The 13,040-nt window shown below is 47.5% G+C and overlaps 2 protein-coding genes across 2 annotated transcripts; one reads left to right on the plus strand and one right to left on the minus strand.

Annotated features, from left to right (window-relative positions):
- Positions 1–739: 739 nt before the first annotated feature.
- Positions 740–8,328, plus strand: LOC117844582 (uncharacterized). Its single transcript, XM_034725301.2, has 9 exons — positions 740–1,102; positions 1,738–3,798; positions 3,887–4,581; positions 4,902–6,147; positions 6,286–6,620; positions 6,702–6,884; positions 7,241–7,344; positions 7,676–7,767; positions 7,850–8,328. The coding sequence occupies exons 1-9, from the start codon at positions 943–945 to the stop codon at positions 7,885–7,887; spliced, it is 4,914 nt and encodes a 1,637-aa protein (XP_034581192.1). The 5' UTR covers positions 740–942; the 3' UTR covers positions 7,888–8,328.
- Positions 8,329–9,984: 1,656 nt separating this feature from the next.
- LOC117844284 (protein ROOT INITIATION DEFECTIVE 3) lies at positions 9,985–11,595 on the minus strand. The gene has a single exon (XM_034725026.2). The coding sequence runs from the start codon at positions 11,397–11,399 to the stop codon at positions 10,119–10,121; it is 1,281 nt and encodes a 426-aa protein (XP_034580917.1). The 5' UTR covers positions 11,400–11,595; the 3' UTR covers positions 9,985–10,118.
- Positions 11,596–13,040: the final 1,445 nt, after the last annotated feature.

A 13,040-nucleotide genomic window follows, 5' to 3' on the forward strand; every position in this document is an offset into this window, starting at 1 on the left:
CTTACCCGCGGACTGCCGGAGTCGCCGCTCGCTCCGCATGGCACCTGCGTGTGCGTCAGGCAGCAGGCTGGTGGGCTTGTGGCTCTCAAGCTCTGGATGAGCAGATGGACAGGAGTGCCGAGAAGATAAGCTTCAGTATTTTTTCTATTCCCATGTGGGTCCCACAAATAAACCCAACCAAAAAAACAAACTAGGATAAGGAGATATATCTCATAACCCTATCCCTTTCCCACTGCAACCCAAGCCATTTCCGTTTCCCAATCCAAGATACTGTCCAAACGCCATATAAGGGAATAATCGCCTCAAAATTTTATGATATACAAAGAACTCATCAAAAATTCTATAAGGGTCTGTTTGGATACAGGCTCATAAAGTTTAGTACCTGTCATATCGGATGTTTGGATACTAATTAGGAGTATTAAATATAGTCTAATTACAAAACTAATTACACAGATGGAGTCTAATTCGCGAGACGAATCTATTAAGCCTAATTAGTCCATGATTTGACAATGTGGTGCTACAGTAACCATTTGCTAATGATGAATTAATTAGGCTTAATAGATTTATCTCGCGAATTAGTATAGGGGTTCTGCAATTAGTTTTATAATTAGCACATGTTTAGTCCTTCCAATTAACATTTCAACATCCGATGTGACCCCTCCTAAAGTTTAGTACCTCGTTGACTCAAGCTATTTAGGAGCCCCCAAGGCCGTCGGATCACTGACCCCGCCCAGAAGCGGTAATCGCCTCTCCTCCGCTGGGCGGTGATCTCACCGCCCCCCCAGATCTCGTCTTCCCGTTCCCCCCCTCCTGCCCGATTCAAAATTTTCGAGACCTCCGCCACCGTCTCCACGCCACGGCAACTAGCCGTTCCTCTCCACCTCCATGCCCAAACCCTAGGCGGCCACGCAGCGACCTCCGCGAGAGCCGGGCCGGCCAGCCATGGAGCACCTGTTCATGCAGGCCTTCGAGCGCGGGGAATGGCTGGCCGCTCAGTTGCAGCAGCAGGTCGACTCCTACTCCCAGACCCTCGCCTGCAGCCTCCTCGCCGCCGGCCACAGGCCCCCGGAATGGCTCCTCCCCTCCGCCACCCTGCCCCAAGGTGCGCCCCTCCTCCTTCTCCCTTTGTCTCCCCGCGTCGGCGTTAGATTCAGGTCGTTCGTGAGCGGAGCGGGGTGGATTGGGTTGGCCGATTGGGGCTGATTTCGATTCGGACAGGGATTGCGTATTTGGATTGGCAGGGCTGATGGTTAGTGGTGATTTGAGCTTAGATTGCCCTACAGCAGGTTGTAGCTAACTAGAATTTGTTTCTAACGCTAACATTTTGTGGAGGATTGATTTGGCTAACTCCTTATTTGTTAAATCGGAGAAATTGCCTAAGAGAAGCACTGTGGTTGGTGATTGCTTGGTTTTACAGAATGTTTCCTGCTGTCATGACTATAACAGAACGATACCATAGCTTTATACATGCCATAGTTTGTTGTTGCCAGTATACTGAAATTTCAATGGTTAAGCAATATAATTTGCTACTAAAAGAAATAAAATACAATTATATTCTACCCATCCTTTTTGAAATGTTGGACTACCTAAAGGTTGCACAAGTACATATATAGTAGTTGGATGTTCATATGTCATATCTAACCATTTTGCTGTGAATATTGTTTCATGATATCCTTCTGTGCGCTGTCATTATCTTTCTTTTTTATTCATATACTGAAGTACTCCATTAATGTGTAGAGCTGAATGGCAAACCGATTTTTCTCACTGGAAGACACATTACAACACCAGCAGTCAATAGGAGTGTCTTCCTGCCTCAAGCTGTTCCTAGCACTTTGTCCAGAAATTCGGAGGTTCCAAATGGGTGTGCTTACCCAGACACCAATTGTACTAGCCAACATGAAGAGGAGCAGCAAGATCAGACTTCACTTAACCAGGACATTTCTGAGACTTGTACTGCTGCCAAAATGTTTTCAAGGATTCAGCGTTCCAGGTCAAGGCAAAGGCATATTAAAGATCGCCTACATGGAAAGGATCAGGCTGCAAAGATTGGAAGCCATGATGGTATGCATAAGTCTAACCTTGGAACTTTGGGGTCAAATGGAGCTAGTGCATCATCATCATCATCCATACCATGTGATGATGTTGCCGACAATGCTGAAACAACATCATCAGTTCCAGGTCAGGGTAGTGGTTTTTGTGCTATTCAGGGGAAGCCAATTGACTTCTTGAAGTGTGTAGACAATCTTGAAAATCAAGGAGTTCAATCAGATGGTTTCCCGCAACAGATTGTAGAGAGCAAAGTTGTCTCTTCCGATAGCGACATCAGGGTCAGTAACAAATCTTCTGTTAGAGATTCATTGAGTGTGCCACTTCCAGATCTCTCTAAGCCAAGCGTTGCAGATAGTGTGTGCGACCGAATTCCTGAAACTCACATGTTGGTTGAGCCAAAGAAACTTCAATTTGATGGCATTGAATCAGTTTGTATGAATCCTACCAGTGAACAAATGGGCCAGCAACAGGATTCTGATGCTAAAAGTGAGCATCTTGATATTGCTGGTAGAATTCCTTCAAGTGAAGATGCATCTTCTACCAGTTCTCAGGGACCTCATTCTATGGGTAGGTTATTCCTTGATCAGGTTAGGCTGGGAGATTTGAACCCTGACGGTGCACCAGTGGAGCAGCATCTCAAATATGCCTTAGAATGTGTCCATCCTGATCTAACTGGTGTGCATTCTCCAACCAAGAAACCATCTCTGACATGCCCTGCTGAAGGACCGGATTCTATTGATCAACCATTGCTTCAGGAGGATACCGAGCATGTCCCTGAAACCAATTCTTTGGGAAGAGCATGTCCCAGGGTCAGCCGACCACTTGAAATTGATACATCAAATAGTGATAAAACCAATTGTTCTCAAAGGCCTTGTTCTGTGGTCAACCCTCTGCTTGAAAATGATATATTGCAGGTTATTGAGGATACTGAAAAACTGCAGAGTTCCAATTGTCATGTATCATCTCCATACAGTGGACCTTTGCAGCTACCTACCCAGCTAGCTGACTCAAGGTTTGGGGCTCAAGCATCATCAGGAACATCACCAAGCAGTCTTTTAGGGGAGGATGGGCATGAACATCTTTCAGATTTGCCAATAAATAACAGTGGATCTTTGCAGCTACCTACCCAGCTAGCTGACTCAAGGTTTGGGGCTCATGCATCATCAGGAACATCACCAAACAGTCTTTTAGGGGAGGATGGGCATGAACATCTTTCAAATTTGCCGATAAATGACAGAAACAACCGATGCTCCCAAGGGAGATCTGCTTTAAGCCTAGAGCTGCTTCCACCTCAAAATTTTACTTCCAATGATGTTTGTCAATCAAGCCTCTTGCCTTATAGAACGCAAAGCAATGACAAACATTCCAATGGTTGTACTGCTGTGAGTAACTTTAAGTCTGCAGATAATGAGTTATCTCAGAAACCATATTTATCGGTCAGATCATCTTTGGAACTTAATGGGAGTATTCCAGATGCAGAAACTCCATTAGGCCATCCTCCTCTGGACATGGAAAATGAGATGCTCAAAGCAAACTCAGTATCTAACTCGGTCAGCTGTTATTCAGGAAAGTTGGGTGATGATGCTCATATCAGCAGAGCGTATGGTGGTTCTGCTGATAACGGAAAGCACGAGTCTGTGGTTCTGAAAGTTATGCCCAGTAATTCATCTCAAAGAACCAGAGAGATGCATGGAACAGAAAGGAACAGTATGGTTTTGTTGGAAAAATGCAATGAAAGCCTGCATCAAGGTATCATGATTGCTCCTTGTAGATCATTATCCTCCTGTTTTATAGCAAATGACACTGATATATTCTTACAAAACTTGCAATCTTTCAGGAAAAGAACAAGAGACCCCTCATGCTGAGGATGATTTGCAGATGAATGCTAATTCATGCACAGCCGAGAATATTGAGAAAAGGAAGTCTGCAAGTACTTCAGAATCACGTGAGAAGAGCAATAACCACCAGGAGGACACAAGAACTGCTCAGAAGAAGTCAGTTGCAGATGGTGTTCAGATAAATGGGGGTACACCATCCAAGAGAAAACGAATAAAACGCCAGGACATTGCGCTTCCCAGTTCTTATGACACAAAACCATCTTCTTCGAACCACCAAGATGCCATTGGCACTGATATGGTAACTGCAGAAAATTTCTCGGGGAAATCACAACCTTCAGGTCGTTACTTCTTAAGGAGTTCAGGATTCAGTGAGTTCATGTCTCTCAAGTCTGAGACAAAGAATGATATAATGAACTGCAAGATGTCAGTTGCAAGTGATGTTCAACAAAATAGGAATTCTTCTCCCAAATTAAGAAATAAGTCCAGCCTATCCGAGGTTGCCCTCTGTAACTCTTCTAGTGCGAAGGCTTTATCACCTCATGTTGGTTGTGGTATCAGGAGCAAGATTGCAGTTGAAGAAATGGACCTCCAAAATTATCAAGTACAGTTACAAAATATTTTGGATGTTGCAACTTCTCCTTTGCCTAGCAGCTGTATTATGTCGCTTGATAACACGGAACACTGCATACGAGAGGTATGTGTTCAGTTAGTGCTCCAATTCTTCTATTCTGAAATTGTGAAAATATCAATCTAAAAGACTATACATCGGATTTCCAAGTACAAGTTTAGAGAATTGGATTATTAAGTGGAAATTTGGTTCATGGCTGATTCTTTTTGAAAACTGTGTTCATGGCTGATTCTTAAAGATATTGTTAGACTTGTTGGGTAGCTGAATTCCATTTGTTACATTTTTAGCTGGTAGAGTTTTGCAGTGTTCAGTCTGAAATCTAGCTTACTGTTTTCTGTGTGTGAGTGAATTCCAGAGCATTGACAGCTTTTCTTCTTTGTTGACAGGAAAATCCTTACTTACAAGGTGAGGGCCTAAGTGTTTCTAATTCCAGTGTAGAGCATAAGCAAATGGCTCTTCGGATGGATGAAATATTGTCTCAGAGTGTGATAATAAATCCAGAAAATTATTCCAGGACTGATTCAACAAATATATTTCCGGGTTGTGCATCGGAACAACATGGTAAACAGGCATCTGCTCCAATTGCATTGTTTCATGAGAAATTAAGTTATGGCTCTGGCATAGAAGTTGATAGGAAACTTAGAAGTGAAGACCTAACTGGATGTTTGCTGTCTGCTTCCACTATACCAAGACAAAAGGATAATGAAGCTTTGGACTGTAATGATACAATGCCACAATTCGAGTGCTTTGATTTTTCTGTTCCAGACAGTCCAACTACCAAAGAAAGGCCATTTGATTCCCTTTGTGATACCAGAGAATTTGCTACTTTTAGTTCTGATATCTCCGAGAAGTATAAGACGAATACTCTGAGTGGCATGCGTCAGCTATTGGCAACTATGTCAGGGAAAGCTGCAAACTGTTCATTCGATGATGATGAGAGACAACACAATGATAGTGTCGATGGAAGAATAACAGACATATTTGGCTCATGTGGATTGGGACACAATGGTTCATTTTTTACTTCTGATGTTGTAGCCTCATATTCTTCAAATGCTAGAGACAAACAGGAGAGTAGTGAAAATCCATTGACCCCTGCAGTTGAAAAGTATAGTCTGGGGAAACTTTCAGGAACAAGTGGATCTGTTTCTGAGCATATGGGTTCAATTCCTGAGCTTTCGTGCTTCCGAATTGATGAAGACAGTGACATTGCAGAAGAAAATGAGTACCAAGACATATTACCTGGATCTGTAGGTACCCAGAGGCAATCTGGCAGAAAAGTACTTCAGGATATCACTAGATTGTGTCAAAACACTGGGAATTCTGCTTCTTGTTCCATAGGTATCATGGATACAAGTGACACAAACTTCACCACAGAAACTTGCGGCAGTGAACTCAATCATCAACCAGGTCTCAGGAATGATGGTGATAACAAGAAAGCTAAAGAAAGTTATGCTTCTTTAGTAAAGAAAGGAGGGAAAATGTCTCGTTCTTTCCGTGACAGATTAAGCAAGACAGAAGCAAGGCACATGAGTGAAGCAAATACTGGCAAACGCTCTAAGCCTAGCAATATTGTTGCTAATGTGGCATCTTTTATACCTCTTGTAAAACAAAAGGTGCAACCTGCAGCATGTGGTAAGTCTTATTTGTTTACTTGCACTATTTAATATCTGATTAGTATGCTAAATATATTGTGCAACTGATCCTTTGAGGTACAAGTATTTGTTTGAGTGGTGCTCACAAAAGGCCTCTACAAATCGCTCTGTCTTGTAGTGAAAAAAGATGTTAGGGTGAAGGCACTTGAGGCAGCGGAAGCTGCAAAACGTCTTGAAGAAAAGAAACGAAATGAGCGTGAAATGCGCAAAGCAGCCACAAAACTTGAGCGTGAGAAACTGAAGCAAGAGAAAGAATTAAAGCAAAAACATGAAGAGGAACAGAAAAAGAAAAGAGATGTTGATGTAGCAACTAGAAAGAGGCAGAGGGATGAGGAGGAAAGGAGGGAAAAGGAGAGAAAAAGGAAATGCATTGAGGAAGCTCGAAAACAACAGAAGCAGCCTATGGAAAAAAGGCATGCCAACAGTGAGAAAGATGCTCATCCAAAAGCTTCTGTGAGTAAAAGCTATATGCTTGATTTGTATGCAAGTGTTCCTTAGATATATAGTTGTTATAAAGTATCTTAATCATTGCAGGATAACAAGGAGTTGCAGAAGAATTTGGCTGAATCAGTGAAAGGCCAAGTTAAACCTGATGATATGGCAAGTCTTGGAGATAAGGCCACAAAAGGTAACAATGAAAAGGTTGTGGTGGCTGATGAGAGGCCTGGAAGTTTTGGATCTCAATCTCAGGAAAATATCCCAAAGAGTCTTGAAGAGGTATGTTTGTAGTCTTTACGTAACTTCATCTTGGGGAGATACTTGCCTGTGTAAGTATCCATGAAACATGTAGGTTTTTTAGACTAATCACTTCAAATTCAACAGATTGCTTATAACATATTAAAACAAGTCTTTGGAAGATGTCTCACTAAACATTTTTTTATTTGAGGCCCTAAGTCTTCGAAACTGTGCAAATTGCTGGAATGTAGATATTGCAGCATAATTTTCGGATGGCGAAATTGATGTAGATTGCCAAGCTTGGCTATTTTGATTCATTTCATACTGCTATTTCACTTCAGTGTCAATGAAGGTTCTAATTACAAATTCTCTGCTCTGTGGGTTGTTGAACTTTGTAGCCTTATTTGATGACTCCATATAAAGATTCTGATGATGAGGATGATGATTTTGAACTAAAAGAAGAATCAAGACGGAGAAGGAAATTGATTCCGTCATGGGCTCGGTATGTGTCTACCTTACAAACACGGAATTTCTTATTAACCTAGCAGCTGTTCTTAAATATGTTGATGTGATGCCTGATGTGGCACGGCAAAGCTCAGGAGCCACAGCTTCCTTTTTGCCATTCTTGCAAAGTTTGCATAAAATTGCGCTTGCCTTCCAGTTGAGCTCATTGTAGAGGGCCATGGGATGATTCTCTTTGCATAAATAAATTGATCATCACTCTGATGTAACTGCGAAAATGGAGGCATCTCTTTACTGCTTTGCTCACTTGATTCTGCTTGTCATTTTCCCTTAAGGCTGCTAATGACATGGTCTTTGTCTCTGATTTGCAGGGGGGAGAAATTGGAAAAAATCTTACTATCCAATTACGCTTTGGACCATAGAGAAATCTTTGCACGAAAATGCTCCTCTAACCTATCTGAAAGTAATCTCCCATTCATCAATATCCTTTTCAATTAAATTTGTTCTAGAAATTTCTACCACTTATATTGCTGTTTCCTTTGCAGTTTGTCCAGTCCACATTCCGCAACGTAGTTTCAGATGAGTTTTTTTTTTCAATAGAAGGGGTCCCAGATGAGTTCCCATTTGACGAACTGTTGGTTATATGCTGCCATCTTTCTTCAGCATCGCCATTTGGCTTCACTTCTGTCAGTAGCATGTCTATAAGCTGATCACACCATTCTCTCGTTTCAACTATGTAGAAGAACATTCTTGTATTATCAGGCAATTGCGGCAACGATCGTTGTTGTGCATAGTTTTGATTTGTTCGCAAAGACTTTGCTTCGGTTGCATTATTCTTTGTGCAAGCTAGGAGATGAACTGCTCGTTGATAAGAGTAGCATTCCTGTCTAATGGCACTGTGCTCAAAGGAGCAGCATGGTAGCAGCAAAAGCTGCTTGTGTACATTATGTCCAGACTCTAGCATGTAATTCCAAGAAGTGATTTTAGGCATCAAAAGAAAAATATCTGCTGCTTTTTATGCAAAGAGATGCCATCTTGGAATGTTAATAAATCGGTTTGGATCAAGGAAGCAAAGCTTTCTTATACTGAACTGAATATAACGGGACTGGATACTCTATTTGGAAGGAAAAGGAACGAGGAACGAGTAACAGTAGGAAACACCCATGTGTCACGAGAACATTGCAGTCAAAGAATTGTATTCCCCCATAAGCTAATTATACGCGTGGCGTTCGTGCTCGTGCGGCCTGGTAATGCAGCGCACGTAACTGGCGCCCTAGGGATTTAGCGTGCGCCCCAGGCGGCCATGGCTTCCCGTGCGGCGGTGACGGTCGAGTGCGTGTCGCGGTCGCTGTGGCGAGCAGGTCGACGACGAGGAAGCCATTGGCCTCGAGAATGGCCATCCGCCAGTTCGCGCGCACGCGTTCACGCCCCTCGCCGTGCATGCCGCTCCTCGCCGGTCTCGCACGTCGAGCTTGCCCTCCGGCGCCACCTGCACGCGCAAGTGGTTAGTGCACATGACCACAGAACGCCATGCGTTGGGACTAGACTAACCCGCGAGCAGAAGCTAGTTGCATGGCCGCAGAGGGATCGGATCATGGTTCACGGTTGTTGTTGGAGTGGCCGGACGGCGATGACAGTGAGAGCAGAGAGCACACGGCCCTCGCAGAAGCGAGGCTTTCTGCTCGCTGGTGCTGGGTTGTGCTCTCTCTCTTCTGTCATCTCCCTAGAGGTCCGTCCCACTCCACCGTCCTCCATGCCCGGGCGGTCGCCCTCCCCCCTTGCCGCGAACCCTGCACACCGACCAAGCAACCAGAGACGCCATCAGTCTCGGCGAAGCCATCGTGCGATGGTATCAACCAGCAGAATAGCAGATAGCCACGCCCGAATCGGAAAGGTGCAGATGGATGGAGGAGTTGCTTAGCTTGGTGACGGCGAGGAGGAGAACGAACGGAGCGTGATGGCCGCAGAGCAAGACTCCGATCCGGTGCTCTCGCCTCCCGGCCATGGCTTGCGCGCGTGCGAGGTCTGTAGCTGTAAGCGAGGTGGCTGTGCCTGCGAAGCGTTTGCGACTCAAATAAGAGCGCCGCGCGCCGGGCCGGTGAGGCACGGGGGCGCTGCTGCTGCTGCCGCTGCGGCGTAGAACGTGGGAGGCGTGTTTACTCGGGGGTCGGGCGCCGAGGACGTGGCCCTGCGGCCGCGCCGCGGCCAGTGCCCATTTCGGGGACGGCGATGAATAGCGGCCGAGCAGAGCAGGCGCGCGCGTTAACTCCGGCTCGAGTTAATCCGCCGCGCCGCGCGATGGCCTGCCTGCAGCCGCAGCCGCTGCGGGGGGGCTCGTGCACGTCGCGCTCGCGGCGCAGCTAGGCTAGCGTGCACGCAGCCAGCATCGTTCACGCGCGCCGCACGCGGCCGTGGTTCGGTCACGGTCCGCAGGAGAGCTAGCTGGGAGGCGCTGTAGGGGGATCAGGGTGCACGCCTCGGGCGTGCCCGTGCTTGCTGAGCGTGTGTGATGCGGGTGATGCAGGTCTTGCATTGCATCATCAGTTGATGCATGGACCAGCAGCGGGCATGTAGGAACTGTTGCAGTGAGACAGCGACGACCAAGCTGTAGGAAGAGCTCTGAATTGTTTTTTGATTTCTCTTGCATACGGTCGGCATAAATTTTGTTCTGATGCATAGATTATGAGACGGAACACTGCTGAAACTTTGTTCCTGATAACCAGAGCCGCAATAAACGTTTAGTAGCAAATTTAAAGGCATCAAGTTCAATTACAGACTTGCTTTTAGGTGACCCGATCGAATCTTCTTCCACGATCAGCCACTGACATCACTGCCGTCTTTGGCGCCATCACGGCGGCCGCCGTTGGCCACGACCGTGGTCTCCCGGAGCAGCAGCCGGAGGCACCTCCTGTAGACGCCGGCGTTCATCTCGATCGGCTCCACGGACGTCGTCATCTCCTCCTCCTCCGCGCGCAGCAGCTGGCCCATGTCCGCCAGCTCGCGGGCCCTCGTCCACGCCATCCCGTCGTGGAGCCTGAACCGCTCGCCGCCGCCCCTGGCCAGCTCGCCGGGCACCCTCCTGACCACCAGCGCGCCGCTGACCGCGCCACTGGCCCAGAACGCGTTGGCGAGGAACAGCCCGGGGGTCAGGTCCCACACCCTCACCTCGCCGTCCTCCGAGCACGACACCAGGTTCCTGCACCCGTTGGCCAGGGCAACCGCGACCAGCGCCGCGGCGTTCGTGCTGCCTTCGCTCGAGTGTGATGCTGTGGCCGTCGTCACGGCCTTCGTGCACGGGGAGTTGAGGGATGCGACGTGGACGCGGCCGTCTGAGCCGCCGGCGTAGAGGTTGGAGCTTGTGGGGTCTAGCGCGAGGGAGAGTGCGGTGCACGGGAGCGCGAGGGTCCGGAGGTGGGCGCCGTCCGCCAGCCTCCAGACCTTGCACGTGCCGTCCGCGGAGGCCGACGCGACGACGGCGTTGCACCCGCCGCGCCCGCACACAACGCTGGTCACGGGCGCGACGTACGCGGCCACGCGGTAGATGGCGTGGTCAACGTTGTCGGCGGCGGAGGCGACGCTCGCGTCGTCGGCGTCGAGGACGCGGATGAGCGGGAACACGGCCACCCCGCCGTCGTCGCCGCCGGACACGAGGAGCGAGCCGTCGTCGCTGAGGGCGAGGCAGGAGACGGCGCCGCCGCCGTGGGCGCGGAAGGAGCTGGCGACGCCGCCGGACGGGAGCGCGATCGCGTGCACGCACCCGGACACGCCGCCGGCCAGGAGGTGGGTGCCGTATGGCGCCGCCACGAGCGCCGCCACGAGCTCGGGGACCGGCAGCTCGCGCGCGGGCGCCGGGGACCACCACTGGAGCAGGCGGATCGAGCCGGCGCCCGTGGCCGGGCAGACGTGGGACGCCGCGACGAACGCCGTGCCGCCGGGACCCGTGGCGACAGCGAGGCCGTGCCGCGGCGTGTTGGCGGCCGGGAACTCGGCCAGAACGTCGCCCGTGAGCGCGTCGTAGGCGGTGATTGGCCGGCCGTGGGGTGCCGCCAGGATGAGCTCGCCGCCTCCCCGCTGCGAGGAGGAAGACGCCGCCATCGCCACCACGCGGCTGCGCCTCTGCCCCGTGTGGCTCGTGACCACGGCAACCTGGCCCTGGCCAGTGCAATGTGACGTGCTCAGGTCCACTGGAACAAGTGTGACGCAATGTGGTTTGGTATTAAGTCTTGAGAGTAAGTAGTAACTGAAGCGCTTAGCTGAGCTGTGCTGTTGTTCGCTTGTGGCCTTGTGGGTGTGCAGCGTGATATGAAAACAATGAGATAGAGAGACGCTAAGAAATGGATGCCCTGTTCATCAGTTACTATAGGCCTAGGCCTACCCTTTCAAAATTCAGGAGGGAGACTGGGAGAGGCAAGTACAAAGGATAAAACATTTGGTGGGATGCGACTTGCACGAACAGTGACTACCCAGTGTTGCACATTCGTGGAAGCAAGTCATCCTAAACAAAAAGGGAAAATGGTGGCAATGGGAGGAGAAGTCGGGTGCAGCACAGCAGCAGTTATATGACTTTAAGAACCTATAATTTAAATCTAGGTCATGTTTGTTTCAACTTATTGATTATGAAAAAGCAGCTTGCACATTGTAATGATCCGTAACAATCTGGCCTATAGGTTGCTAAAATCCTATGTGGAAGCTCGTGTTAACCTGTAAACAAAAATTCCAAACTAAAACAAACACAACCTTAGGGCAAGTACATTGCTACACGTCAGCAGTCTCGTAGGTCGTCTCATGCAGTGCCACGTAGGATTTTTGATGATGTGGAGGAGAGAGAGCGAGGAGAGAGAAAGATGTCGTTGCTTCGCGAAACAACCACCTCATAAGCTAAATTGTAGGACTACGAGACAACTTAACAACCATTGTACGAGTTATTGTTGCCATGCAACTCATAATATTTTATTTTTCTTATGCACAAATTAAGGAATTATATACCACTATCAGACAATTTATAGAATAACCCATTGTACGGGTTGCCTGTTGAATCGTCTCAAGATTACGTGTTAATGCATGAGACCACCTATTAGACGACACCCATGTACTTGCTCTTAGTGATACACATGAGAGTTAACGAGAGATAAAAGTGGTAACATCTTTATTTTCCTTTTTCTAAGGAGCGTTTTTGTTGGTTGGGGTTTCGTACCTTGCAAGAATTCAGCAATGACCCGCTCTTTCTCTAGGCGAAGGGCTGAAGTATTTGATCAAATAGCAGAAATTTTTACAGAAACGACTTATTGAATGATTTCAGTTTCTTTCAGCAAACTGAGAAAAACGACTGGTTCCTGACTGCAGCAACAGCACGACGCTTGACTTATTTCATCAAAAATAAGCATAAGCAAAAATGGTCAGTAATCCCGTAAAAGTATTGACGAATACTAGATCAAGAATACCCAGCAGATCACCTACAAATCCCTACCAGGACCTCCAGCTGCCGAATCGCATTTTTTAGATGATAGGGAAGCAAGACGAACATAAGAAGCGTTCAAACAAATTAACTGGTTAATGATGTGAGCAAGAACGTTTTTTTACAAATAATCATTGGAACAAACATATAAATCGTCAGAAGTTAAAAGGATTTACACAAGCCACGCTGAAAATTTCGTTCTACCAATAACACATGATCGCTTGAGACTCGAGACAATTCATGAACTATCAAACGAAAAAACATAGACTGTTCATGAACGA

Source organism: Setaria viridis, chromosome 2 (assembly GCF_005286985.2).
Source record: "Setaria viridis chromosome 2, Setaria_viridis_v4.0, whole genome shotgun sequence".
Lineage (NCBI taxonomy): Eukaryota > Viridiplantae > Streptophyta > Magnoliopsida > Poales > Poaceae > Setaria > Setaria viridis.

Excerpts from the sequence above, each read along its gene's own strand:
- LOC117844582 (XM_034725301.2), top strand. The coding sequence starts at position 943 with ATGGAGCACCTGTTCATGCAGGCCTTCGAGCGCGGGGAATGGCTGGCC. Across the intron at positions 1,103-1,737 it reads CTCCGCCACCCTGCCCCAAG|AGCTGAATGGCAAACCGATT; the intron begins GTGCGCCCCTCC and ends ATTAATGTGTAG. Across the intron at positions 7,768-7,849 it reads CTCCTCTAACCTATCTGAAA|TTTGTCCAGTCCACATTCCG; the intron begins GTAATCTCCCAT and ends TTTCCTTTGCAG.
- LOC117844284 (XM_034725026.2), bottom strand. The coding sequence starts at position 11,399 with ATGGCGGCGTCTTCCTCCTCGCAGCGGGGAGGCGGCGAGCTCATCCTG.